At 35.0% G+C, this 26006-nt stretch overlaps 2 protein-coding genes across 3 annotated transcripts; one reads left to right on the top strand and one right to left on the bottom strand.

Moving 5' to 3' along the window:
• Positions 1-3177: 3177 nt before the first annotated feature.
• Positions 3178-9589, top strand: LOC114750196 (uncharacterized). Its single transcript, XM_028938744.1, has 4 exons — positions 3178-3260; positions 4810-5405; positions 8411-8586; positions 8678-9589. The coding sequence occupies exons 1-4, from the start codon at positions 3239-3241 to the stop codon at positions 9138-9140; spliced, it is 1257 nt and encodes a 418-aa protein (XP_028794577.1). The 5' UTR covers positions 3178-3238; the 3' UTR covers positions 9141-9589.
• A 681-nt stretch (positions 9590-10270) lies between these two features.
• Positions 10271-17776, bottom strand: LOC114750201 (retinoblastoma-related protein). 2 transcript variants are annotated; one of them, XM_028938752.1, is made up of 19 exons: positions 17622-17776; positions 17020-17174; positions 16302-16406; positions 16074-16216; positions 15896-15992; positions 15715-15761; positions 14884-15079; positions 14549-14615; positions 14182-14361; positions 13910-14103; positions 12943-13825; positions 12581-12740; positions 12427-12499; positions 12108-12284; positions 11908-12027; positions 11694-11838; positions 11478-11599; positions 11079-11194; positions 10271-10648 (listed from the first exon to the last, which is right to left on the bottom strand). In XM_028938752.1, exons 2-19 carry the CDS (start codon positions 17134-17136, stop codon positions 10498-10500), a joined length of 3093 nt encoding a protein of 1030 aa, XP_028794585.1. In that variant the 5' UTR covers positions 17137-17174; positions 17622-17776; the 3' UTR covers positions 10271-10497. The 2 variants fall into 2 exon arrangements, with proteins under 2 accessions (XP_028794585.1, XP_028794584.1); XM_028938751.1 differs by having other exon boundaries at positions 11694-12027.
• Positions 17777-26006: the final 8230 nt, after the last annotated feature.

The following is a 26006-nucleotide window of genomic DNA, read 5'->3' as shown; positions in this document are numbered from 1 at the left end:
ATAAGAAGCGAGCAGTAAGAATTTATTATTTTATTATGTTGTCGACCTATTTAGTGCTTACCCTTTTGTAATAAATACTTTCGTTATTCCCTTAAATCTCATGATTACTTCCCCCCCCTTTTTTGGTAAATTTTTGTTTTTTTAAATAAGAAATCACAACGTTTTTTTTGGTTAACTCCTACTAGTAAAATATTACCTCCGATCTTATTTATAAAGCCTCGCTTATAATCTATACATAAACAACATTTTATAAATAGAATAGAAGGTAATAGTAATCTTACATGGTTCCTCTAATTTTTCCCCCCTAAAACGTCAATGTCAGCGCAAGGGAGCTGGATGATGATCACTCGAGCAATTAACGTCATCCTTTGATGTGATTTTTTAATTCTGTAGGGGGAAGATTTGATGTGATTTGAAATAGGGGGATCTTAGACGAGAAGATCGTGGGCTACATGGAGCCTAGAGGGGAATGGGATAGGTCACGGGTGGAAATTGGGATGGTGGTTTGGTGATAATACCATTGATCAGACAGCCGCCACTAAAGACAGAGGAAAGGATCGAATTCATTGGAGACTATAGACTGATAGTCATTTTACTGTCAAATCTGCCTATTAATTTTTTTTTTTTTTTTACTGAGATAGTGTGTGGAAATAAATTTAGAGATGGTAGGTACATGAAAACACCAAATCGTTCATGTAGCTTTTTGCATATGGAAAAGCACACACTGTGAATCTCAGAAACAGTAAAGGACTTCAAGCAATAGATGACCGTCTGTTTGGATGTGATCAGAAGGGGAAATCTATGCATTTGTCGGGGGACTGCATTAAGGCCAAGGAAAGATGGAAAGCAATCATCAAGCCCTCGTCTTGGAACTCTTTTTCCTTCTTTACAAGGCATAGATTGGATTAAGCGGAATCTCGCTCATGAACCGGAACTCAACTTCATGAAGAAAATTCTTTAGCCAGTCTTGTTTGGTTACATGTGTTGGGACATATGGGTTAATAGAGATAACAAGCTCTTTGGTACCAGTGATGTGGATACTAACCACGACACACATAACAGTTTTTTGGGAGCTTATCTGGATCAAGAATTGCTCCAAAACAGCAAGTTCTATAATCTCCAACCACACCATGAAGTACAACGAGCTCCTATAGATGATGACTTTGTTAAGCTGGAGGTACGTGGTTCAATTCTCCAAGATGGACGGAGTGGCTGCTGAGGGGTCATAAAGGAGGCTTCCAATAGTTGGATTAGTAGCTTCTGCTGTAAACTTACAAATGTTCCATCGACTATTGTGGAGTTGATTGATATCATTCACGGTCTAACCATTGGAACAAAGTTTTAGGAAAATTAATCTTGTTAGTAATTGGACAGAAGCTATTACTTTGCTAACTTGGGGTTGCAAAAGTGATCACTTTTTTTTGATATTGGTAATGATGCTAGGTTTTTGATTCATAGGAATTGGGCAGTTCAGGTTCATCATGTTCATGGAGAAGAAAACTGTATTGTTGATTTTCTAGCTAAATTATCTCACATTATTATTAGTAACGTTTGTATCCTTGATTAACCTTCATCTCTTTGCGTAGAGGCAAAAAGTGATGAAGGAGTTCAGATGTAATCTTTTGTTTTGAGTAATGTTATCTAGTTTTCATTAAAAAAAAAAGGAGTATATCTTTTTTTTCTCTAGCCTAAAACGCTAGAATCAATTCACAAAATAAAAAAAATAAAAATAAAACTCCTTTTTCTTTTTACATCTTATATTTTATATTTCTTTCTCCTTTGCTTTTTTTCCGAATTTGAAATTTGAAATTTGAGAAGAATAGTAATGTTTTCTTTCTCATAAGAGTGAGACTACTTATCATCTTAAAAAAACTTGTTAATAAAAAAAAATTGTCATTGAACATAAAAAATTACAAGTTTATGATTCAATGGTACAAATATTAGCAGCTTTATAGATGGAATAAACAACAAAAATTTAAAATATATTAATCAAAATACAATCATCACAACAAATAACATATATTTCTTCCAAAGCAATATAATTATTTTATATTTGATAATTAACATTTATATATCTATATTTAGACAATATATCAAGTCACCTTAATATTTATAAGTTATGAGTAACCACATTTATTTCTAAAATTCTGTTTACACATGCATCCCATACTGATAAACAATAATTTATTATTTTAAACCTATTATAATTTTAAAAAAGACTTAAACTACATTCAACATTCCAAAGCATCTTTTTAGTAGCATTCAACTAGCATCTTAAATTTAGGGTGTTTATCGTTGTAAAGAAAAATACTTCAAAGCAAGACTGCAAAAAAAATTACTTTAACATATTAGATGTTATTAAAAATATTTTAAAGTATTGGATGAATTACAAATTAATTTAGAATGTTAAGTGATCCGTATAAGTTACTTATTAAAACTTACAAAGCGTTAAATATTTTCGAATGCATCTTAATATGTGAAATAATTGTAAAATTAAAAAAATATAAACTATTTATTAATACTTATCTTTCTAAACATTTAACGTTATAGCTTAAATTATTTAACTATTTTTAAAAAAAGTACTTAATTCAAAGTTAAGTTATTAATACATTTACTTATGCAATAAGTAATATGTTTTGTCAGTTTACTTTTTTATTATGAAAAAAAAGGCGTACATGCCATCACGGGGGAGTTATGTCAGTTTATTTAAAATAATAATTTTTAATTATTAATTATGCATGATTAATTTCATTATTTTTAATTCAATAATTTCTTTTCATACTTTTTAGCATATCTTGGACCGTTGGACTGAATTACGGTGCGCACAAAAATATCTTAAAATCTAGCTCTCAGTTACTCATAACGTCCCATTCTGCTTTGAACACGTGTACTTCTCGATCAGGGAGTGCCCCTTTTTAATAGTTGTCATTATTTTTATTTTTTTTCTATTTCGTGGGGCCCAATCTTTCCCCACGCCTTCCTTCCATTCTAAAATTCTGTGAAACAACTGCAAGTATTCTTCCTGTATATATATATCCTGTAGGTAATTTCTTAAACTGCCTCTCTCTCCCTCCCTCTCTCTACCCACACCAGGTTTCCCTCCCTGCGCTTTGATTTTGTGACGGTTTAGTGTTATTCTGGAAAATTTTTGTTGAACTTGGATTTATTTTTGTGCAGGTGAGAATTTTGTAGGGGGATCTGATGTACTCGCTTGTGGATCACAACTATATTGAAGATCATGATGGCCCTTGAAACTAAAGGTGGGTGCTTGATGCTTCTAATCTCGTTTTCATCGGTCTTATTGATCTAATGCAGTTGTATTTTCGCTTCAGTTTAATTGCCGTTATTTATTTGCTGGGCTTCTGAATTTTCGGCTTATTCATTCTGTCTTCGACTCGCTTTTTCCCCTTTTGCTGTTTTAACTTCTTGGTGATTGTCTGTTGGCTGAGCGGTGGTTCAATTCCATTTGATCACGGGTTTGCCTTTAGTTTTGGTGCAATGTGAAAGAGGGTTTTATGAACGTTGGGTTTAAATGAGTGATTTTTACCGGGTTTGGCTTTAATTTCTGTATTCAGTGATGTTTCAGTCGGGGAATAATAAGGAGTAGAGGGTTTTTTGGACCCTTGCTGTGATGCTCGGACTTAAGATGGTAGGATCATCGGAGTGGATGATGTGGGAAATTTTACAAGTAAGAGCATGATAAGAATTAGGAGATGAAAACATTTTTGGAGTGAATATGTGATGCAGAACCGGGGATGGTTGTTCCCAGGGGAATTTAAAGGTGAAGGGAGAATAAATTTCCTCAGCTTCTAGTTAGTTTTGATTTAGTTGGGAAAGTCTGACAGATGGAATCTTAGGAATCAACTTTGGTTCTTGAAATTGGCCACTGCCTGCAAGTTCATTTTGAGAGGTTATGATAGAATATGGTTGTTTAGTCCGATCAGTGACCTCCGAACTAATGTGTTCTTACTGGCATATAAAAGAGGTTTATGACTACTTGTATCTTAATGTTCTTTAGAAAGACACTCTGATACGTGCACAAACAAACACACACATGTACGTACGCAATTACATATACATGTAAATAATTCGTCATGTTTATTCAAACTGGTTGACTGTGTCCAGCAATAGGAATTGTTCATAGATTATACGGGATATACCAAAGTGGGAACTGGGAACATTAGATTTGCAGATTGCAGTTGCTTGATTCTCTTTAGAGCTATATGCTCCGTACTACTGTCTCTTGTAGCCATACCATCATCTCTTTCATAAATATCATTTTTTGTTGTAACTTGACTCCATTCAATTTCTAAACTTAGTGTACCTATATCTCAATTATGGATTATTATAACTATCTTCAATCAACTTCTTGTGAATAGACCTCCACCTCTGGAAGTCATAGTTGATTTTTGGTTTTCATTACCATTTTCTTTTTTTGATAAAATATCTGCTTTACCTCGTGTGATTCTGACTTGGTTATCTTTGATTCCCTTTTTCTATTGTGTTGTAGTCTGGTACCTACTATCTAATGGATGCAATCGTGGAACTTTAGAAATTGTTAAAGATTGAAGTCATTTCAATATTTATGCATTATGCGATCACAAATTTGTTGCCGCATATTTCAGTACAAGAGAACACTAAGAAAAACTGGTTTTATATGTTGATGCAGCCTTGAAAAATACAGGTTTTCCTTAGTGCGAACTGTTTTTGTGAGTCAAATTCTGAACATGAGACATAATTTTTTGTTAAATGACTTGTTATGGCTTGTTCTCACCAAATCATTCTGTCATCTGCTTTTCTTGCTTGCAGAAAATATACAAAAGATCTGCGAGGCACCTTTAAAATGCCTCCAGAGCAAGGGATTCCCTTGCAATTTACAATATAATGGAAGTTCTAAGGATGGCTTTATGGGGCTTAAAAACGAGTCTCTTACCCATCAGGCTGCGAATGTGGCTGAACCTGACTGCCCTATTAGTAGTGAGCTTCTGGAGCCTTCCAATGAATTTCACAACAAACATAATTATCACCATGATTACAGTGCCTGGTCAAACTATCATTTTAACTCGCAAAAGGTGCAGCAGTGCCACATAAATGCTTTTGATGGCCATTTTTACCCATTCCCTGTTGAGAGCCAGTTTCAGTATGTTCCAATCAACTTGTACGCTGCAGGCCACCCCCCTGAATTTCAATATCAAGAATTTCAGTATTTTGTGGTCATAGACTTTGAGGCTACCTGTGACAAGGATAAAAATCCCCACCCTCAAGAAATTATCGAGTTTCCATCTGTTATAGTGAGTAGTGTGACTGGCCAGCTGGAAGCATGCTTTCAGACATATGTGAGGCCCACCTGCAATCAGCTTCTGAGTGATTTCTGCAAGGATCTGACTGGCATCCAGCAAATCCAGGTGTGTTACGAGAAGGAAAATGGTACATAAGATCTTAGCAGCCCATCATATGCCACTATTTCAGTTGTTTATTTTGACTCTTTGATTTTGACCCCCATTATTTAACCAAGAATAATTTCCAATACTAGAAATGCAAATTTCTATCACGAATCATCCCTATCTGATGAACTGGGAGCATCTGCCTCATACTGGAAAACAATGACAAAATCTCAAGGGAAACATTATATTGGGGAAGAAATTAACCGATTATTGGCGTTTCAGATATTTTACTTTTGACATGGCAGTGCTATAGTATTGGTAAATTCTCTCAAATAAGTTAAAACTAGGCTGTAGGTGGTCATACTGTAAAACAATGACAAAATCTTGAGAGAAACATTTAATTGGGAAGAAATTAACCGATTATTGTGGTTTTGGATATTCCTCTTTTGACATGGCAGTGTTATAGTATTGGTAAATTCTCTCAAATAAGTCAAAACTAGGCTGTAGGTGGTCTGGGATACAGATATACAATATGATGTGTTGTGCATTAAGGATTTTGTCAGAGTGGCTTCTTTTGTTATGCTGTAGTCTAGTTGGATTAATATTCTATTTTTATGTCTTTGTCATGTCTTTGGTCAATCGAAAACTGAAGTTTTACCCGGTTATTGGTTGGCAGTTGGTACTTTTTAGCTAGAAGAGTGAAGTTATGTAAAAGTGGAAAGAATTGTCTAGAAAAAGATGTATTTGACAATAGTTCGTATATGATGGCAAATCAGTTGTAAATTCACCACTTAGTGGGTGCCTTGACATGCTTTCCCTTCTCTTTTAATTTAGATGATGGAATTTCTGCAATATTACGGTATGCTTTATGCCTAGCATTTTCTAATCTTAAATTTTAATATACTTTTTTTTTTTTTTTGGGTTGGGATATTGCTGTGGTTGCCTCACTTGCGCATGCGGCATCTTTCATTTCAACTTTCTATATACGTGTAGTCAACCTTTTCTATGGGGTGGATTTGGCCAGGGGGATAGGGAAATAGTACTTCAAGATCTGTTACGTGTCCAAGGTCTCTTGTTCTTCATGGCATCTGTTAACTTTTTATTGGGTGATGGGTTGGAGAGGAGCATTAGGAGGTTGAGAGTCCAGTACCTTATTGGACATTAACTTACTACCTGACTTGCCATTGCGCATGGTTTTATCTATTGTTTTTAATGGATCATCTTTTTGTGGAACTGAGGACCTCTAACTTTCTTACATAGATGCTCAGGTTTTTACTAGAAGTCCTTTGGGAAATTTAGCATGCATTTTAAAGCTGTCTGATATGCAGTGAATAAAGTTGTTTTACTTGGATAAAGAATGATTGGATAATGATAAAGAGAAGAGAGAGATTTAGGAAAAGTAGACAGTGTAGGCTGGTTTACCAGGCGGTCATATTTTTAGTCATACGTAAAAGACAAGTAATCAAAGACTAAGAAATACAAATCTTATGTACCTACTCCGAGTCTAATCAGCCCTAGTCATATAAATAATAAATCAAAACTTATTTTCAACAACCCCTCAAGCCGGTGCATAAAGATCATATGAAACTAGCTTTTCACAAGTGTAGATTCTTTGAGGACCTTGGAAGAGCTTTAGTGAGTACGTCTGCTTGTTGATCATTTGAGCCGGCAAACTTGGTAGCAAGACAATCAGGCTTTGATACCATGATAAATCGAAAGGAAACAGAGAGATTTGGGAAAAGTAGTCAATGTGAGCTGATATACCATGCTGTATTTTTATAGTCATATGTACAAGACAGGGAATTAATGGCTAATAAATACAAATATTATCTCTACCAACTCAAGAGTCTAGTTAGCCCTAATCATGTACAATAAATAATAAATCAGAGCTTATTCTCAAGAGATAGCATAATGCGTTGCACCTTTGTTGCATGTATCTACGTTATGAGTAGTTTTATTAGACAGAGTAGAAAATACTTGTTAGAGGATATCATCAAAAGAGAAAAAGATAAAATGAAAACAGAAATAGTAACAAAATTGTAGAAGACTTGGAGCCCTTTTGATTTTAACGATGGAGACTAACTCAAAACTTGGAAAAAATAAAAAGCAAAACAATGATATCCAAAATGCAGAGCTCCTAAGTAAAGCTGTATACGTGATTCTTTCTCATTACATGTGTAGAGGAACATAAATGACCTAGAAGATGTAGGCATTCTTTTCCAACCTTACAAATCAGGGAATGCCCAAGTCACTCATTGCCATGAAGTTTTCTTGTTACCGAACCTGTTGGACTGTAGGAGGAGAAACTATTTCAAAATACTGAGGCATGCTCAATTCTCACATAGAATTCTGAAAAGATTGTTCTAAAGATAACTCATTGACTTTAAGCTGGATAGATGAGAAATAAGTGTGCCAATGTTTTTAAACTAGATCGGTGGTCACAGTACATATATCATGAGAATTATTTACATGTGGCCATTGAACTGACAATATCTCATTTTTGTGTGCCCTCTATGTATTGCTTTCCTAACAAAACTTCCATATGCATTCTTTTATGGAACAGAATGATTCATCCATGAAGAAATTTAATGGAAGATGGATTTTTGTTTTTTGGCTTTCTCATGGTTTAATTTTGTGCTGACGACTTGATGTAATTTATCTTGGATTCTTGGGCTAAAGATTGAATACCTTGAAGAGATGATTGGGAAAAATAATTTCTGTTGGGTGTTTCTTAGTTTTCCTGTTGTTAAATACGAATTTGCTCTGTTCTCAACAATCTATACTGTGAATTAATGGTTTAATGAAAGCTAAAATGACCTGCCCAACACGAGATTAAACAATGAGGATTGATGCTATAGCTGAATATGAATAATTTTGTCTTGGGAAGACTGGTTTTTTGGGTAAATCCCATCTGCAACGACCATAAGTTGACCCTTGTTGAATCTCATCTATCTTTTTCTCACGTTTTGGTTGTTTATTCTGGTCTGTGGAGTGTAGACTGTTAATACTCTTACTATGTGGTTCAGGTGGACAGAGGTGTTACATTGAGTGAGGCCCTCCTTAGGCACGATAAATGGCTTGAGAAGAAAGGAATAAAGAACACTAACTTTGCTGTGGTTACATGGTCTAACTGGGACTGTCGGGTGATGCTAGAATCTGAATGCCGCTTCAAGAAAATACGGAAGCCTCCTTATTTTAATCGGTATAGTCTGCAGTATAAAATTCTTTGACGTCTTTCATATTTTTCTACGTTTCATTTTCAACTTACTTTGTCATTTTTATCGCTTAACCAGATGGATCAACTTGAGGATTCCCTTCCGTGAGGTATTTGGTCCTGCAAGGTGCAACCTAAAGGAGGCTGTTGAGATGGCAGGTTTGGCCTGGCAGGGCCGTGCTCACTGTGGTTTGGATGATGCCAAGAATACTGCTCGCCTGTTGGCACTCCTCATGCGCCGGGGTTTCAAATTTTCCATCACAAATTCTATAATGTGGGAGGCTGCTGATCAATCATATATCTTGAAGCTGTCACCAGAGCAACTCAACTTTTCTCCTCAGTACCCCCAGAAAACAAAGGATACGCATATGAACACTCCAATGTTCCAGTATCATCCTCACTGTTATTGTGGAGTGAAAAGCAGTAAGGGAATGGTTAGAAAACCAGGACCCAAGCAAGGGAGCCATTTCTTTGGCTGTGGAAATTGGACTGCTACTCGAGGTGCTCGATGCCAGTACTTCGAATGGGCTTCTGCTGCCTAACTGAATCTGATCCATTATAGTCAAATCCTAAGTTTGCTTATATGTTTTATGTGAAAAAAGACAAAAGACAAAAAAACCAAGAAAAGAAAGAAAGGAAAAAAAAGGGAAAGTGGATGATGAAAGTAGGAGAATCTAATGGAAGCATGTATGCCTGGTTGCTTGGTGAGGTTTCTGCTTCATGAGTAATAGACAGAACAGTAGTTGGCTCGTAATATTATGCTTAATAGTGTATGCTCAAACATTGAAGTAGTGTTGTGAAGAGGGAGGGGAGAGAGAGAGGCTCAACCTGTAAAGCTGACTTGTTGACTGGAGAACATATCGGGAATGGGTAGTTAGGGTGATGCTTTCGAATGAATGCTCAGGCATGTTAAGTTATCTTGAATAATTTGTGAGGTAGGACTATTTGTTTCCTTGCTTGCTCTAAAGGCTATATCTATATTCTGCCTGTAGCTCGTTTCCTGCATTCAAGTGTTCATGCTAACTTTTGTTGTTCATTGCTGCACCGTTAAACGATTTACATCTCATTTATCTAGGGAAAATGCCAATTATAGACGTTTTCTAATATATTAATAGACTTCAAATTTGAAGTCATGTTATAATCTGAGACGTAAAAAGAGTGTTGTGTTTTCTTTTTTTATTGTTATTTAATGTAGGGTAATCATGACAAATATTATGAGCTATACATGAGCAGCGAAAATTCCTTTGGGGTAGAGCAGGGATCCATTTATTGGAGCGAGTATTTCTTAATTATTGTGAAGTGATTAAAAAGATCCCCCATGTAGAATTGGAGGGAGTATTTAAGAACTAGTGACACCTGCGTCTGAGATTCAGAAAACTGATATTTGGTCATATAGTTCTTGGTTTTGACTTTGGGCGAGCCAAATAAAAAATAATAAATCCTCGCAAAGTAAATCGAAGGCGTATGGTCATGCATCTCCTGGAAAAGCAAACCGTTTTAATTAGAATTAGCAAATATCATAATTTCGGTAAAAAAAGGGGCACGATTGTTTCTGGTGATTCTGGTTGTTAGTGTCTAAGATGTAAATGGCTATCACAGGATCCAGGTAAGAGGAGGATTAGCTTCCAAAATTTTGAACCCAAAAAAGGCGGACAAATAAAGAAAAACCAAATTGCACAAGAGGAAGAAACTTTTATTTGATAAAATTAACAAAAAGGCCTACATTTTCCACTCCAATACCTAACATACAAAGCACAAGGTGGGAAGTGGCGGCATTCTACAATCTCACCGCTCATTCTATACCCACCCGTGTCATGAACTCACTGCTATGAACAACAGTGTATGAAGAATAAGGACTAATAAGAATATACACATGGAATAACTACTCTACGTTAACATTCAACTGTCCGGCTGCTCAGACTTCACTGGTGCCCCAGATGAGGATGCACAGCTTCCATTCTGCAGATAGAGACTGTTTGCAACCATGGAGTCACTGACCAAGCCAACATCAACATCATCAAAGTTGAGAGGTCCCCTAACCTTCCGGGTGCTGAACATAGAGAATGAGAGCAGATAGTAACATCAGCTTTGCTATCTTGAGAAAAACAAATCAAGAACGAGCATATACAAAACATGCCAGTACAGCGAATATAAATCCTACAAAACAGTAAATCTGACATGTCCATTCATGATTTAGAAACTTATTTTTGCTAAACATAGAATGCAAGCAGATGATATGTGAGCAGGATGTTTTAGTAGATTTGTTTAAAAAGTCTAGTAGTTGAATCAAGTTTATATATGTGGCCATAAGTATGCTAGAGATAAGCTATATTGAAATTTTGGGCATAACATGCATCCACATACACACATTTTTATGACCCATGACCAACTGCATTATTTTCTGCTTGAGCAGGTCTCCCTTGGAATATTTCTTAGAAGACATTTCAACCTTGAAAATTTTAAGATTGGAAAAAGCATACCCATTCAAACGGTTATTGATGGCCGTCAGGTCTTTTGAAGGGCTCTGATATGCATGAGTGCTCTCCCCAACGCAGGCATAGTAGCTTTTTGAGCTATGTGATATTAGGGCATCCATCTGAGAAGATAAAAAAGGACAAAGCTCACATTCAGTGAAAATAGAATGTGTTTCAGTCCAAGGTGTGAATTCATGCATTGAGATCACGTTATGGGGTAACATTTGCTGTCTATTACTATACAAGAGGAGGGAAAAAGACAAGTGCAATAGCTTAGACCAAGCGAAGGGGTGAAACAGCCCTTAGAAGTCAAACAAAGCAAGTCCTGTTGTCATTTGATTGCAGCGAACTAACATGAGTAAATGGAGACAAAAATTTTACAGAAACAAAAAGAGAAACAACTACCTTGGCTGATCGCAATGGTGAGACATATACGTTGTGTGTTGCAGATACTTTCTTCGGGGACATATCAGGAAGGCTAGGAAAAGGTGAAATTTTAGGAGATCCAGGACACTGAGCTAAATGGTCTGAAGAAGAGGTATACTGGTCAGTGGTTTGCCTGAAACACGGCAGATAAAGCCAGGCATAAAACTCAAAAGAACTGTTAAGCCAAAATTATACCATCATTGTTATTGTTGGCTTCAGGTATCCGGTTGGCTTTTGTAGTTGTTCCCCCAGGACCAAGCTCAACCAGCAGAGCTTTTACAGAGGGAATGAATATTTCATTGTAAAATGTAATGATATCAACATGCTCCTGTCCGGTTCTCTGTTCCAAAATCATATATAAGGTCAGACTTTTCATAAAGCAAAGGGGGAGTCCAATCAGATTACATACCCCATTGCGGCGTGTTGATGACCAGTCAATAAATACACCGCGAAAAACTTGTGGTTTGCATTGTGGTTGCTTCCTATAATTGTAAATGATCTCCCTAAAAGTTAAGTTCAGTTGAGAAATCTGCAAAAGCAATTGAATAAGGACAAAGTAATAAATAACTGAAGAACAGGCTATAAAACCCAACATTTTTTCGAAATCACCTTTGCAATTCCATAGAAACAACATAGAATGATTTGATCAATATGGCGGTTGAAGAAAAGTGACGTCCTTTGATTAAGTATTTGTTGGAAAAGACGGTACACATTCTCTCTTATCTGTTGAGACAATTGGAGCCTTTCAACCATGCCACTTATTCTGACTGCTGCCAACTTAACAATCTGGGAGACACAAGTTCACACAAGATGTCAGCTTAATAAAGAAATACAAGGACAAAATGAAGCTGAAAAATAAATAATACAAATCTTGACCAAACACAAGAAATTCAGACAACAGCTTCACCATATTATTATGAGGCAATACCTTTCCAAAAAAGATATTGATCCCTGTTTCTGCACAAGTCTCCCCCCCACCCCCTGGATTTGGTCTTGTTGGACTGCAAAGAAGAAGAAAAAGGTTATTCAATGCAGGGTACCAAATAAATATGATTGGCGCTCTAAGCCCAGAAATTCTATACCTTGCAAAAGCTGACTGCAAAGGAGGAGGTAGCTTTGACTTAAGGTTACTGAAGGGAAGAAGTCGATCCTTCACTGGTGAGGTAAAGGAATTTCGTTCTGCTAGTACACTCCGATATTCTGTGCAGAGTCGTTTAGGAGACCTAATATCCCCATTTTGACCTGAAATGCATTAACAGAAATGTCAGCTAAGCTGAAAAACATGTCTACACAATGTAAGTTTTCCTTTGGGAGGAGTAAGGCGGCTTTAAAAATTTTGGTTCATTATGAACAACAAAATTTACAGACTACGATATGATAGACAATGACTTATACTGGAAGTAAGCAAACACTGCTAAAAAGCTCGAACAGAAAGAATTATTACTTGGCAAAGTCTCAGGCTTCTGCAAGGAAGGCCCAGGAGGTAGCCCCCCACAAGAGAAATTAATATGTGTTGCAATTGCATCTAATGATGGCATTGGTTCAGCTAACAATCCGAGACGAGTTATTTCAGAAGAGAGGGAAGGTCTGGCAACTGTCAAAGAATTATACATCGAGGAACCCTTTTCCCATACCATACTCTCTAAAAGCCGTTCTTCCAATGAATTCAGATGTCGCCTCAATTCTCTTGGGAGAGAATCTTCATGTCTTATGAAGCTTTCTATCACCTTGCTAAGGTCAAAAGCTGTAATTCCAGTCCTTTCTAGCACTGCAGGAAACAACATTGTTACGGTCTTATGTGTTGCCAGCACTAATTCTGCAGAACATGCAAGCATGCATCTATGGAACCTCTCATTAGTTAATAATGACGTTAAATTGGTTGCATGCAGTATTTGGGACTCTGCTCTGCACATTGCCTCCAGGACCCTATAATATAACTTCAGGGCTTCCAGTCTCCGTTGTTCTGCCCAAACATTGTCCATGAGGTTTGCACTTTGAAGGCTTCCAGTTAAACATCGCTCTCCCAAAGGACTACTAGGAAATATAGCCTGCAATATAATCTGTGCCCTGCGCACTACGTCACTTGAGACATCCCTATCACATGATGCCAGAAATTTCTCCAGCTCAGGAGAAGGCTTTGATGGAAGTGGACATATGACAGTACGAAGCCACTTAGCAGTAGTCATAGCAGTGGTTACAGGAGTGGCAGCCATCTTTGAAGTTGTGCTAATTGGAATGCCATTTGCATGATGAGATGCAGGAGAGCATTGGGGAGAGAGTGGGCTTGTAATCGTCTTTGTAGGTGACGCCAATGAATCAAATTTCCTCTATAGAGAAGGATAAAAGATGTTTATCAGTATTCTCTTACACAAGATGGTAGACTTGAGAAGAAACTTCAAATTCAATCATACCTTGACACCACTTGCTGACATTGAACCTCCAGACAAGCTTCCTGAAGCTAATAAGCTGTCCTCCTCATTGATAAATAACCTCTCATCCAGCTCACCTTTGTTACGAATGGCATCATCATAATCCTTTTCTAAGATATTTAAACAAGATGGTAGAGATGATTCTTCCATAAGATCATTAAAGTAGAACAAACCATCTGCAAATGAAAGGATCATCAATAAAGGATAACAACATTGATAGGTATGAATAACAGACACAGCAGTTTAAAAAGAACCTTTGTCAATACTCTCAAGTGTTGCAGTTTCGCATTCAGATGCTAGACAAGGCTTCTTCTTCAATATATCTGCAATTAAATTATTGGCTTTCTCCATAGTTTTTCTCACATCATCTTCTGAAGTGTCATACATGTTGCAAAGTGATGCTATGATGTCCACACCTTTGCTACTCTTCTTAACTAAAATTCACATTACATTGAATTAGGGCAGATACAAGTACCAAAATTTAAGTTCAAGTCCGAAATAACCCAAAAAGGAATATCCATTTGTGTCTGCACAAGCATTAGCTTGCATTGATGTGAAGAAGCAAGATTACTTGAGAACAGATTATTCAAAACAAAAGTGGTATAGAAGAAAGAGTATTACCAAAGCGTGACGCATCATGAATGTCAAAATTTCTGAAGCGAGCAGGAATATGAATAATCAAGATAGCCTGCCAAAGATAAACCAAGCAAATAAGAAACTACACCCTTCCTTTTGACATGATGATTACTAAGCAAACATTAAAAACTATATCATATGAATGTTATCCAAATAATTGAATTTGTATTATAGACTTGGCCAAAAAAAATAGAACTCGTATTATATGGCTGTTATGATGAATATTCTGAAGTGTAAAAAAGAATTACAGGAAAAGGATTTGCAATATATTCAGGGAGACCCAAATTATAGAAAAAGAATAGTGCACGAATGTGACTAACCAGTATAGAAACTAAACCATTGGTGCAAGTCACCAAGTCTTTAAATCGGCTGAAAGCATGGACTCGAAGAGCCAAAAAAACCAACCATCCAAATCGATGATATTGAGATGCATAATCACCAGCCCTGGAAGCAGCTGAATTTTTTTCAGTAGCATCATTTACCAAGAAGAACTCCCCGAATGCACGTTTGTAATACCTAGCAACATCAAATTTAAAAGATGCAATGTCAAATTGCATGCTGTACGGGATGCTCAGAGAATAATGTTATTGCTCACAATTATACAGCAAAGAAACATCTTAAAGTTATAAGATGACCAAATAAATGAAACCATTGCGCATGTGCTTTCCTTGAATGCTGAACAGTAGTATAAATTATAAGTACACAAAGAGAAACATTTAATTTGCCAAACTAAATGTTTAATTTTCAATAAACCAACTAAAACACACAGCCTTTTCTTCAGAAGTAATTACATTTGACACACAAGTGCAAGACAATAAGCCTTCTTTCTCTCCCTCTTTCTTCCCACCACTCCTCTGTCAACTTCTCTCCCCTCCTCTCCCTTCCCCTAGAAAAGCTTTCCCACTACCAAACATGGCCTTGAAATTAAAAAAATCAAGAAGACTTCTTCCGGAATTCTAGATTATATAGGCAGATTCAATAACGTTAGTAATTAAAAATTGTCAGGATTGTAGAAGTTATAAAAAAATAATAGGGACCTCACTTCAATAGATAGGATGAAGTAAAATAGTGAACAAGAGAAATTATTATTACATGTCAAGTCAACTTGGCAGCACGCATTTAAGACAACAGCTGAAAGAGAAACCACTCACTTGCTAAGAATGCTTAAGTGAAGAAAGTTTGCATGCAACTCCTTTGCCTTGTAGAGAAATATGAAAGGAAAAGCCCAAAGGAGAAATGTTACTAAGTAATAAATAAAAAGGGACACATGAACAAAATTGAACCAAAAAAAAAAAGCAAAATAGAAAGCATGAATATCTGCTTAGTCAATACCTCAAGCCTGTTTTCCCAATCTGTGCCATATAAGTTACTTAAAATCGGACCACCCTTAACAAGAAACTGAGGAAGTTCTTTGAAAAAGTCCACAATGCTGTAGAATACAAGATACATGACAACATAGCATAAAAGAACCAATTACAAACACATGAACTAGGGAGGACCAGTAGTATACTTTAACTTTGCCCTTCTCAATATCTGGCACAAGGTAAGTCCATTGCTATCAGTCACTTCCTTCTCACTTTCCGTATGCTTATCAGCCAATCTCTTGACACAGTACAAGACAAAGGAAAACCAATACCGTTCTGCTTCTTCATACTGAAACAGAAATATGAAATATAAAAAAATAAACAGAAAGACTTCATGACAAGTTCAATTTTATTAAAGAAGAATTATTTTGTACCGTTCCATTCCCGAGAGATGATACATTGGTCTGTAGAAGGTGTTTGGTTTCGCTGAACAGCTTCGTTGCTTGTCTGCAACTTTCATCATCCAATGACAACCCGTTCTGCCGTCAAAAACCACACCATCAATGTGTCTTCTCAAAAAGGGGCGAAAGCCACATAAATGTGCAAGGAAATGGCTACAAAATCTCAATTAAATTGGGCCCCACATGACTCCTGTATGTGTTTGATGACCCCTGTGTGTGGGCGTGCGTGTGCGTGCGTGATGTGGCGTGTAATGTGGCAAGAGTGATATGTGTGGGTAGCATATGCTATTTATAGCTAATTCTAACATTAATCACAAAAGAATTTCAAAAGCCATTGTATGTGTAACATTCTCTTTTTTCCGTTTCAGCATTGCCTGGAGGGCTCAGTTAACATCTTCATCTATTGCACCACTCCCCCAGGTTAAAAACAAAAAAAGAAAAACTCTACTACAGCTACTGTTTTCTCCTTCCCTTCCCCTTGCTGCGCTCTTTTTCTCCCTCGGTTATGACAAAACATAGGAAATAATTAAAAATACAAAAGGACACCCGTATTCTTGATAACATAGTGGAAAACAAAAATTACAAGCCAGAAAAACCAAGAAACTGATTACAAAATATTTCAAAAGGAAAAAATAAACAAACACAGCTATGACGCAGATACGAGCTGCCTTCAGAGTCAGATGACAGGAACCTTGCAGAATTCAGTGAATCGAGAGTCAGCAGGGTCACCATGTTCGCCCTGTGAGCTGTTGGCTGAGGCGGCTAATGGCTTAACATCTTCCATCTTCTCCTCAGCAGGTGGACTCATGGAAACCCTAGTTAAGCCACTGTCGACGCAGATCACACCTGTACGGCACAGAATTCAAGTCCCGAAATCAAAACCTTTCCGAGTCCCAGGAATTGGATTTTCTTCACCAATTATAAGGGAAAAAAATTCTCAGTACCGTTATACCCGCAAGTGCAAACCCAAATTCAAGCGACATTGACCCAGAAACCCAAAATGCAAAATATTGTGAACATAGTTCAAATAAATAGAAGGCCAGTAAATTCACCGCCCAGTGTACACACTCGAGGCAAAGTTTTCATTTTTTTTTTTTTCAAAAGTGAATTAAGCCGTAGGTTTGCAACTTTACAAATATGAAAAATTGTCTGAATCAACCCCATTTCAAAAATATAATTTGCCGGAACAAGATTTCACAAAGACTGGAAAGAAGAAAGAAAACTTAAACATAAAAAAAGAAGACTTGTAGCAGTTTACCAACAACAATTACACTCCGATCCCTTAACTCTCACCTCCAAGCAGATCCAGTACAGAAACCAAGAAAACAACGACGTAATCTTGGATCGAATCGGCCAAACAAGGGTTTTTGAAGCAGCTCTGAGCCCTATCTTTGCTTCACTTTTTCCTCTCACCTTCTGTTTCTCTCTCTAAATTTGGCCCTCTTTGTGAAACCCTCCGTGTTGTCGCGCGGGAAAAATAACATGGATCATGATGGTATGAGTACCATGCCCGGCATACATGCATGCATCAAGAGCCAATGGTAATCCGACACGTCATGCAAGCAGGTGTTTTTACCGCCAAAATTCCCGCCGTTACGAGATTCCCTTGAATGGGAGGTCGCCGTTACGGCGTTATGACGGAGATCCTAAAATCCATGGTTACGGCTCTTATCTCGGTAACGGCAAAGTGGGGCCCACGTGACTCCTGCGAGATCGGCTGGGCCCCACATCTGGCCTTTCCTATTTGAGCAATTCATTCTCATGCTGGCGGTAAAATTACTGTACGGGCAGTCTCATCGCTGTAAATCAGTTCGTAGGGATAATAATTAATACTACTCCTCCGGTCCTAATTATAAGACCCAATTGACTTATTTGAGGAGATTAAGGAAGTAAGTTAAGTTGGTTATTTATAATAAATAAGTGTTGTGATTCCTAAAATATCCTTGCTAATTAAGTATATTGGCTAAAACTATCATTATTAGAAGGATTATCTTGGAAAAAAATACATAAATATAAGAGAGAAAATGGATTGGGTCTTATAATTAGGACCAAATAAAAAGTCAAATTGGGTCTTATAATAAGGACCGGAGGAGTACCTCTTATTTTTAATATAAGGCTTTGTTTCACTTTTATTTTAGTCCTAAATATAAAACCCCAACCCACTTTGTCTCTTATATTTATATATATTTTTTTAAAATAACCCTTCTAACAATGATAGTTTTAGTCAATACATGTGATTGGCAATGATATTTTAGGAAAGACAACACTTATTTAGGACAAATAACTAACTCAACTTATTTCCTTAAACTCCTCAAATTAGTCAACTGACTTTTATAATTAGAACCAGAAACAGTAATTAATTAATCGAATCGCTAAAAAGTCCAAATATATTTAAGAGGCTGTTAGTTTCTAGTTTAATTATTTTTTTAATTTACTTAGTATTAACAGAAGCAAAGATAATTTTTATTTGAGTCTTACATAAGAGAAAAAAGTTCTATTCCATTTAAAGGAATTATTACTTAATTACATTAATAATAGAAAAATTCTTCCAAAAAGTTCTATTCCAATGAGTTTCCAATTGGAAAGAATATTTTGGATTGAAATTTGACATGCACATTAATTAGTTGTTAACACACAGATTTCAAGAAAACACTTTCAATACACTTGATATAGTTTAAAGTAAATTACTTATTTTTATGGAAAGCTTTATTCAGTTTCCAAAAGTTGTTTCTCCCACTTCTTGTGAGATGAAAATAAAAATAGATTTTATGCTAGCTAGTTGAAGTCTGTTTACGTTAAAAGCGGGGAAAAAAATTATATGGCAAACTTTCATTCCCCCCCCCCCCCACTTTATGTGGAAAATGTGGGAGATGGGTATCAAAAATGAATTTTATATCATATATTAAAACTTTAATTAAGGGAAAAACTTCAATGGATAGATTGCCTTGTTTAAAGAGTCAAGATTTTGTCATAAGTTTGAAGTTTGAAGATTAAGGGGGTGTTTGGTAATCTCAAAAGTACTTTTCAGAAACACTTTTCCATAAAACAAGGCAAACTCCTCCACATATTTATATCGTAAACCATAAAAGCATTTTTGAAACCATGGTTTGGTTTCCATCCAAACATCCCTTAAAATCGTCTAAATAAAGATAGAATTCAGCAATTAGGAGAGATGCATAGAGAGAATAGTGAGTCATGATCAATCTAAGGGGCACATCTTCTCTTTTCTACCTTCACTCTTCATTGCCTGCCGCTACTCCCGCTCGCTTTCTCTGGTCTCTTTTTTTCCCAAGTACTCCCCTACTCCTAATCCTATTCATAGGATAGACAAAGAAGATATTTTTTTATCCTATTTACAAGGTATTGAGAGAATTTTTTTTGTATGGATATATAATTTTGCCCTCTATTTATTGTTGTGTTGATTTTGTTTATATGAAGTATGATATATATTGAATAGGAATAAAGTTGAAAACTTATTGAATTTTCAATGAGAATTAATGAAGTTTAAAGTTTTCTTTGATATATGTAAAACATGTTGGAAATGACTTATAAATAGAACTAGAAGAGTATATGTATTTTTTTTATTAGGGGTAATTCTGTTCGAGAAATTCTTGGGATTAAATTTGGACATATCTTCCAATAAAGATTCAAAACTTGGTTCATTGTGTTATAAGAGACTAGCTTCTTCTACTAAATTCAATTCTATTGGTTTTTCTTTGTTTTTTACTCTGGTATAAAATGGGACAATTTACCCTCTCTATCTTTTCTTACAACAATCAATCTTGGGCTAGTAAAACCCATCACATCTGTACACAGTAAATTATGAAATTGCAACAGGCTCCCATGACAATCGCAAGACCGTGTCTCTAGTTAAACTCCAGTACTTCCCTATACATATGCTTGACTCATAACAGTTACAATAATCTTTGCATCTGACCAATAAACTATTGTTATGAATAAAATTATTCAATATAGACACAAGAAGAAGTGAATTGGATTCAACAATAATCTCCCTGAAATCCTTTTTTGGGAAGTAAGTGGAAACCTGATAACAAACCCCATAACTCTGCTGCCATGGCTGTACAAGTTCCCAAATTATTCACAAAGCCCCCTAGCCACTCAGCCCTTCTCATCTCTTAATAGCCCACCACATCCTGCCATTCACATTACCTATGAGTGACAAATTTTGAGCATAGGAATCAATAGTTATAATTGAAGAAAACTGATAAGAATTAGAAAATTATTTTAAAAAAAAGATAATAAAATCAATTATGCTGTTCTTTTGTTTTGTTTTATTTTATTTTCCTAAAGTATAGATAGAACTTTGAAATAGGAAGAGGGAAGGGCAGCGGAAAGAAAGACAAAGGAGAGAAGCCACACTCCAATCAATCTAAATACATGTTTTGGTTTTCTGTTACAAACTATCAAAATGATGGTTTTCATAGTTTCCAACGTGAAACCACACTTATACGTAAAAATTTAACCAATCTTATTCTTTTTAATAGTATAATATAATTATGCACTAAAAAGAGAATAGAGAGAGTGGTTAGACCCTCCATTTTTAATGTCTCTTACCAATAAATTCAAGCTTTGGTCAATATCTCAATATATACTACTGGATCTTTTGCACCAATGAGATTGTGCTCTAAAGAGAGGGGATAGAGAGAGACTAGGAGACCAATGATTAAGTGTAGCATCATGTGAGTAGAAACTTTAAGGTTTAGTCAGCCTAGGCAACATTTTAGCAGACATTTAACAACTAGATCTTCTGCAACAACGGGATTGTGTAGAAAAGAGGGGAAAAAGAGAAAGTAGTAGGGCACTTGGTTAACCTAAGCAGCATGTCAGCAGAAATTGGGGAATCCAATCTTTTGCAATAACAGGACCATGTGATTAGGAGAGGCATACAGAAATTAAATGTGGTTACCAGCTCTGTGTCATGATCATTATTTAACTTGAGTAGCATATTAGCATACATAAAAAGGAATCACACCCTTAAGGAATTGGGATATCAAGACCAAAAACAAATTATCTATGACTATCTCCGATCTTTAATATACGACCTAGTTGATTAATTTGACGCGATTAAAGAAATCAGTTAAGTTAGTTATTTGTTATAAATAGATATTGTCTTTCCTAGAATATTCTTGCTAATAATATATATTAGCTAAAATTACTATTTGATGAAACCTTTAACATGTACAACTATTGTAAAGATTACTTTGAAATAAATAAATAAATATGAAAGACAAAATGGATTGGAGTCTTATATTTAGAACTAAATTAAAAATCAAACAAGCTCTTATAATAAGAATCGGAGGTAGTACAATTAAGGAATTCAACTTCATATCTCCTATTTATAAACTCAACACTTGGCCAATTTAAGTACCATGTCGTCATATATTTAAGGAATTAGACACTTTAAAACCACGGGGCTATGTAAGAAAGAAAGAGGTGGAGAGAGTAGTAATATATTCGGTTAATCTAATATGTATTTGGTTTTAAGTTGAAAACCACTAAAACTGCATCTTTGCAATAGTATGATTATGCAGTAAAGAGGGGTAAAAGAATGGTGTCTCTTTCTCTTGTTGATTGGTCAATTTGTGTCGTATGTTAACATTACATTTAAGGATTTAGATATTTTTGTTGGGACAAACTTATTTTCTGAAAATTTTTGATAAAAATTAAGATATCAAGATTGAAAACAAATTTTCTATCACATAAGCCTATTCCGGAGAAGGAAAAGATCAAATGACATTATTTCGTTTGAAAAATTAGATTGGATTAACCTAAGTATGATGTAAAAAAAATTACGCATTAATCTCAAATAAGAGATTTTTTTTTCCTTGCTAGATCAAATAGGAGATTTATTTATACATAAGTACCATGTATTTGTGAAAATAAACTAAGTTCAAAGGTTTTTAAATGTAATTTTTCTACTTGCTAAAGGATTAAATTGTCTCTTGACAAGTCTTTCGTCAACCGCTAGCAATTGATAAGGTGTCCAATGCGAAGTCGATATTACACTTTTTTAAAAAAAGTTTTTCTTAAAATTTTAATGCTTTTATATTTATAAATCAACTTCTTCTATTTATAATTGAATTTTCACAATTTTTGCATCACTTATTCATATTTTAAAAAATTAATTTACAAATCAACTCTTTAGATTTACAAGTCCTATTCTACACTTTCAACATTTATAACTTAACAAGAAAAAAAGCAGTGTAAAAAAAACCGGACCGGACCGGTCGGTTCAATCGGTAAACCGGTGAACCGGTCAGTGGTCCGGTCTGGTTTATAGGCTAAATCGGGGACCGGTTCAAACTGGATTAAACCGGTCAAACCAGTGTGAATCGGTATGAACTGGTAATAAACCAGTTTAAATAAATAGATTGATATTTATCCTATTTTTTCTCATTTAGCTCCTAATAGCTCAATTATTATAGATTTAAATGAATTTTAATGATGAGTTTGGTATCAATAACTATTAATTTTAGTTATTGAAAAATTATAAAGATCAAAATTCTCAATATTTGTACTTTTTATTATTACAATCAAATTCTTATTGTATTTTTTTATATTTTGTTATTAGTAATTATTAGTATTGTTATATTTTGTCATTTTTAATTAAATTATATTATTTTAATATGACTGGTTTGATCTCGAGTTGACCCTGATCTGACCCATTAACCCTTGAACCACTATCTCAACCGGTTTAGTGTCCAGTCCGATTTTTTGTTCCTTGAAAAAAATTACTTTAGTTTAACTGTAAATGTAAGAGGTTTACTCGTGTAGTTTAGCTATTGGCTTAGAGATAAGGTGCGAAAATACTCTGAAAATATGTATCAAGAAGAACTTATGGGGTGTTTGGATAAGAACAAAGCTATAATTTCAAAAGTGCTTTTACAGTATACGAAGTAAATATGTAGAGAAGTTTGTCTTCATTTGTGAAAATATACTTTTGAAAAGTAATTATGGAACACCCCCTTAATATTTGAAAGTTTTTTTTGGTTTTTATACCTCCTGGAAATATAATTTTGCAGTTAAATTTGCCCCAAATTTAACCGTCACTGACGGTGACTAGTTATGCTGATGTGACACTTCAAACGGCATCTAATATTCCAACGCACCTGCCTAGTCATCTCCCCTCCTTTCCCCTCTCTCTCCTCCATTTGTCTCAGCCTTCATCTTCTCAGTGCACACCACTTGCTCTGCCATTAAGCATTGCTCGTTTTGCATTACTCTTTCTCTTCTGTGACCATGTGCTCTTTCTTGCTCTGTACTTTTGCTCCTTTCTTTATGGTCTTTTTTTCCCCCTGAATTGTTGTTCCTTTGCGTCTTCCTGACTAGTAGCGAAGTGTAAAAGATAGTTGATGGAGGTTTCTTAAGAATTGAACTTTAATTTAGGTAGTATAGTTAACTGCATCTGGCATATAAAACAGGAACAGGCTTTAAGCAATCTTTTGGTTCTTCAAGTTATGGCTTGTTCCTTCCTTTCTTCCCACCTTGAAGTTCATAACGGCTAGAGAGTCACATGGCTTTTTCAGAAACCTGTAAATGCTTCGCCTTGCCGAAGGCTGAGACAGAGTGGAGAAGAGAGGGAAAAGGAAGCGAGATGACTAGGCAGCTGAGTTAGTACATTGGATGCCATCTAGGGTGCTGGTCAACGTCAGTGGCTGTTAAACTTGGGACAGATTTGTTTCGGAATTACACTTTCGAGGTATTTTAGAATAAAAAAAACACTTTCATGTATTAGATTTCAGGATATTTTAATACCTTATCCTTATTGACTCAAATTTATACGTAAAATTTGAATAATTAATGTAGGGTGTATTTAGATTAACGGTAGCAAAACTAACTTTTATTCTATCTGATTTTTACAAACATGAGTTAAAGTAAAACTCAGTTAGTATAATGTGATTTATATTTGGATTGATGTTTATGAAAAGTCAATTTGAAAAGTTGAATCTTGTTTGGATAGACAATGAAAAAGTAAGTTTAAATATGAAATAACTAAAAGAGTATGAATTTTTATCAGTGTAAAAAAAACCGGACCGGACCAACCGGTGAACCGGTCAGTGGTCCGGTCTAGTTCATAGGCTAAACCGAGGACCGGTTCAAACCTGATTAAACCGGTCAAACCGGTGTGAACCGGTGAAAACCGGTAAAAACCGGTATGAACTGGTAATAAACCGGTTTAAATAAATATATTGATATTCATCCTATTTTTTCTCATTTAGCTCCTAATATCTCAATTATTATAGATTTAAATGAATTTTGATGATGAGTTTGGTATTAATAACTATTAATTTTAGTTGTTGAAAAATTATAAAGATCAAAATTCTAAATATTGTTGTACTTTATTATTATTACAATCAAATTCTTATTGTATTTCTTTATATTTTGTTATTAGTAGTTATTAGTATTATTATATTTTGTCATTTTTAATTAAATTATATTATTTTAATATGACTGGTTTGATCCCGAGTTGATCCCGATCTGACCAATTAACCCTTGAACTACTACCTTAACAGGTTTAGTGTTCAGTTCGGTTTTTTGTTCCTTGGTTTTTATATAAGACCAAGTTAACTAATTTCAAAAGATTAAGGATATATATAAGCATTTTAGAGAAAGAATGTAATATATAATATAATTAATTTATTTAGCTTTATTAATATGTTCAAATTAGTCTATCGGGATCTTATATTAAGAAACAAATATAATATATCATACTCGTACTTTATGTGCGGAAAATTTGCAGAGTACCAATATTCCATGTGTATAAAAATTTATCACGAATTTTATTATTTAAATTTTTTTCTCCTTTAAATACTTTTATACATATCAAATTAGTGGATTTGTTAGAATAATTTTGTCTATTTTCATTACCATTTCTTTCTCTCCCAACATTTTCCCCACCAAAAGCATCACGGATTAACTTCTACTTTAAATGAGCTTTTTGCCTAAAAGTTCGTATGGGAAAAAACTAATACAAACATTTGTCCAAGCTCATACTAGCCATTAATACACGTCTCCCAGATTCTAATCCACACTTGTTCTCCTCAACATCAATCCAAACACGGTGCTAAAAGTTAGGCTGATTCACTCACAAATTTATGAGATTTGAGTTGTAAATCTAATAAGTTAACTTGTAAATATAAAAATATTAATATTTTAACATGTGAATTTTCAAAGTTTGGCTTTTTAATTTCTAAGAGGTTGAAGTCAGGCTTTGTTTATTTACAAGTCAACCACATTTAATTCCCTGTCAAACTTTTAATATTTATAAGTGAATTTTCGTAGGAAAATGCAACATTTTAATTTACAAATCCTCCTCTAAAATTTAAAAGGAAAACTTCGAAATTTACAAATTAACAAGGGCAAAAAATTACCTACGTCCACTTATAAATTTAGGATGCCTGAGTGCCTGACACGTAAATATTTTAAATTTAACTTATAAATATGTGGCATTAACTTGTAAATATGACTCTAGCAAAAAGAAGAAAAACATGTAAATATGAATGTATTATTATCTAATATCAATGTTTTCAAAACAATCATTTCAGTTAACACAATTTTTGGTCTATTAGGTTTGTCTTTATTTTCCTTTTAGTCCATTGAATTTCAAATTATAAATTTTAGTTATTTAGGTTTTTTTTTATTTAAAACAATGGTCTC

This window comes from Neltuma alba, unplaced genomic scaffold, assembly GCF_004799145.2.
Source record: "Neltuma alba isolate B1F8T4 unplaced genomic scaffold, ASM479914v2 tig00006350_pilon, whole genome shotgun sequence".
Taxonomy (NCBI): domain Eukaryota; kingdom Viridiplantae; phylum Streptophyta; class Magnoliopsida; order Fabales; family Fabaceae; genus Neltuma; species Neltuma alba.
This window is presented reverse-complemented; position numbering and strand designations above follow the sequence as displayed.

Excerpts from the sequence above, each read along its gene's own strand:
- LOC114750201 (XM_028938751.1), bottom strand. The coding sequence starts at position 17,136 with ATGAGTCCACCTGCTGAGGAGAAGATGGAAGATGTTAAGCCATTAGCC. Across the intron at positions 16,217-16,301 it reads CATCTCTCGGGAATGGAACG|TATGAAGAAGCAGAACGGTA; the intron begins GTACAAAATAAT and ends TTTCTGTTTCAG. Across the intron at positions 15,762-15,895 it reads ATTGGGAAAACAGGCTTGAG|GCAAAGGAGTTGCATGCAAA; the intron begins GTATTGACTAAG and ends TTTCTCTACAAG.
- LOC114750196 (XM_028938744.1), top strand. The coding sequence starts at position 3,239 with ATGATGGCCCTTGAAACTAAAG. Across the intron at positions 3,261-4,809 it reads GATGGCCCTTGAAACTAAAG|AAAATATACAAAAGATCTGC; the intron begins GTGGGTGCTTGA and ends TCTTGCTTGCAG. Across the intron at positions 8,587-8,677 it reads AAGCCTCCTTATTTTAATCG|ATGGATCAACTTGAGGATTC; the intron begins GTATAGTCTGCA and ends TCGCTTAACCAG.